At 46.9% G+C, this 1,794-nt stretch overlaps 2 protein-coding genes across 3 annotated transcripts in view; one reads left to right on the top strand and one right to left on the bottom strand.

Moving 5' to 3' along the window:
• LOC113216393 (uncharacterized) overlaps window positions 1-1,794 on the bottom strand; it is a 101,070-nt gene that overhangs the window by 10,344 nt on the left and 88,932 nt on the right. The gene's annotated exons all lie outside the window — the stretch shown is intronic.
• The window catches only part of LOC127752363 (uncharacterized), an 8,346-nt gene continuing 6,917 nt past the window's right edge, over window positions 366-1,794 (top strand). The window contains exon 1 of one of the 2 annotated variants that reach the window (XM_052277601.1): window positions 366-1,370. In XM_052277601.1, the coding sequence (XP_052133561.1) occupies window positions 1,287-1,370 (84 nt within the window). In that variant the 5' untranslated portion in view covers window positions 366-1,286. The remainder of the gene's footprint in view (window positions 1,371-1,794) is intronic. The other variant, XM_052277599.1, reaches the window with a different exon arrangement.

Consider the following 1,794-nt stretch of genomic DNA (forward strand, 5'->3'; position numbering starts at 1 on the left):
GGGGAGGGGGGGCGGAGACCACGTGACTGAGGGCCCGATAGGTTTTGAGGTATGTAAAATGTTTCATACCTGTCTAGGAGGCAGTCGCAGTCCGAGCTAGACCGGACCGGACCCACCGGTGCAACCTCGGCAGGTACCGGACCCACCGGTGCAACCTCGGCAGGTATGAGGCTTGTGTGCTGGACCTCGCCAATATACATTGGAACCGCACCAATCAGAGCACAGCGTCATTGGTGATCTCTGCCCCCCCCCCCCCACCCCCCTGCGGCGAGGCGAACATGAGCGCGACTCTGCGAGGTTGCACCAAGAGGGGTCAGAACATGAACGTTTCCGAGTGGTCGAGAACTCCCCGCCTCTACGTCACGCCGGTAGGCGGGGTATGCGCTCGGCGAATCAGCAACCCTCATGTTCTACCCGCTGTTCTTCCTCCGTTAGTCGAAATACACTATGGTCAACAATGTTTGTAAGATTACAGCGATATTTTAAACAGTTATATAAGGGCACTTACATACTAACCCACATACTATCCAGAATCCAGACATATTTAACTTCAGTATGTAACACTCTAATGGGGTATTCGATTGCAGGAAAACAGGAACATAGCAAAGCATGACTACTCGATCCGTTTTCTCCTGCGCGCTCATCGTCTGACACACCGACGTCACCGTCGACCAATCAGGGTTCAGTATGAAATAGGTCGGATGCTTTTTTCTTTAGGTTCCGATTGTCTTGCTGCAGAATACTCTATTACATGCATTAGCGTATTACAGAGTAAAGTATTGTGTACATACTCGGTTCGTATTAAAGTAACCAATCCTCCTAAACGTAAGTATATTATTCTGCATTCCGGTGAAGCTGAAGAGCTTTGTTATCTGTTACGAAGCATTGTGTAACTTGTTTTTGTGAAGTCACGAAAACTTTTTGCAGCGTTCGTGTAGCTGTAGTACCCTAGATTGGACTCCAGGCGTAGACCTAGTGACGCCTAGCGGTCTCCAAAGCAACTGCTATATAAAACAATCAGAGGTGCGTAATTCAAAAAGGTGGTGACATTTTGACTCTTGAGGACGACGGAAATCTTCATCATATTGTTCGATTTCACCGGCCTACAGTTTGGCATTAGGAACGTCTTCGTGTAGGTTCGATCCTTTGCCTCATAATGCACAAGTGCTGGGAACGTGTGAGAGTACGCAGCTGTGCAGTCTTGTCGTCACCGGGCCAGTCAAGTCCACGTCACAGCGTCCTTACGGTGAAATACAGAGGTCGTGTTCGCCACGCCACCTTCAAAGATGCGACTCAGCGGTTACCTGTCCTGGCTCTGCCTGGAAGAAGGGCGTGTGCGAAGATGTTTGTTTAGAGTTTGTACGGCAAGGGTACGTCACAACTCGGAACCACTTACTCTGCTGTAGCATTGTTGCTCGGGGTTGTAATTTTTTCGCTTATGATCGCCAAAAAATACCCTCTAGCGCTTCAATGGTATGAGATAAAACGAGATAGATCAAAACGAACAAAATTTTAACCAAAGAACTCTGGCTCTGATAAGTTACCGACTTCGAAACCGTTAAAAAATATGTTTAAAAACATTGATTTTAAATTTTTTGGCGGAGCGATTAGCGAAGCCCATAACTCCACTGACCGGAAAAGTTTCATTCTGTTTGTTTGTTTGTCAGTCTGTCCGCACGATAACTCGAGAATGAACTGAGAGAGCGATCTGGAAATTTCAGGGTCGTTTTGTATCATAAAAAGACAGATCGAGTTCGAAGATGAGCATTCTAACTCAAAAAATGACTTTAAAAA

The sequence above is a fragment of the Frankliniella occidentalis genome, unplaced genomic scaffold (assembly GCF_000697945.3).
Source record: "Frankliniella occidentalis isolate FOCC.00 unplaced genomic scaffold, Focc_3.1 Scaffold11, whole genome shotgun sequence".
NCBI classification, from domain to species: domain Eukaryota; kingdom Metazoa; phylum Arthropoda; class Insecta; order Thysanoptera; family Thripidae; genus Frankliniella; species Frankliniella occidentalis.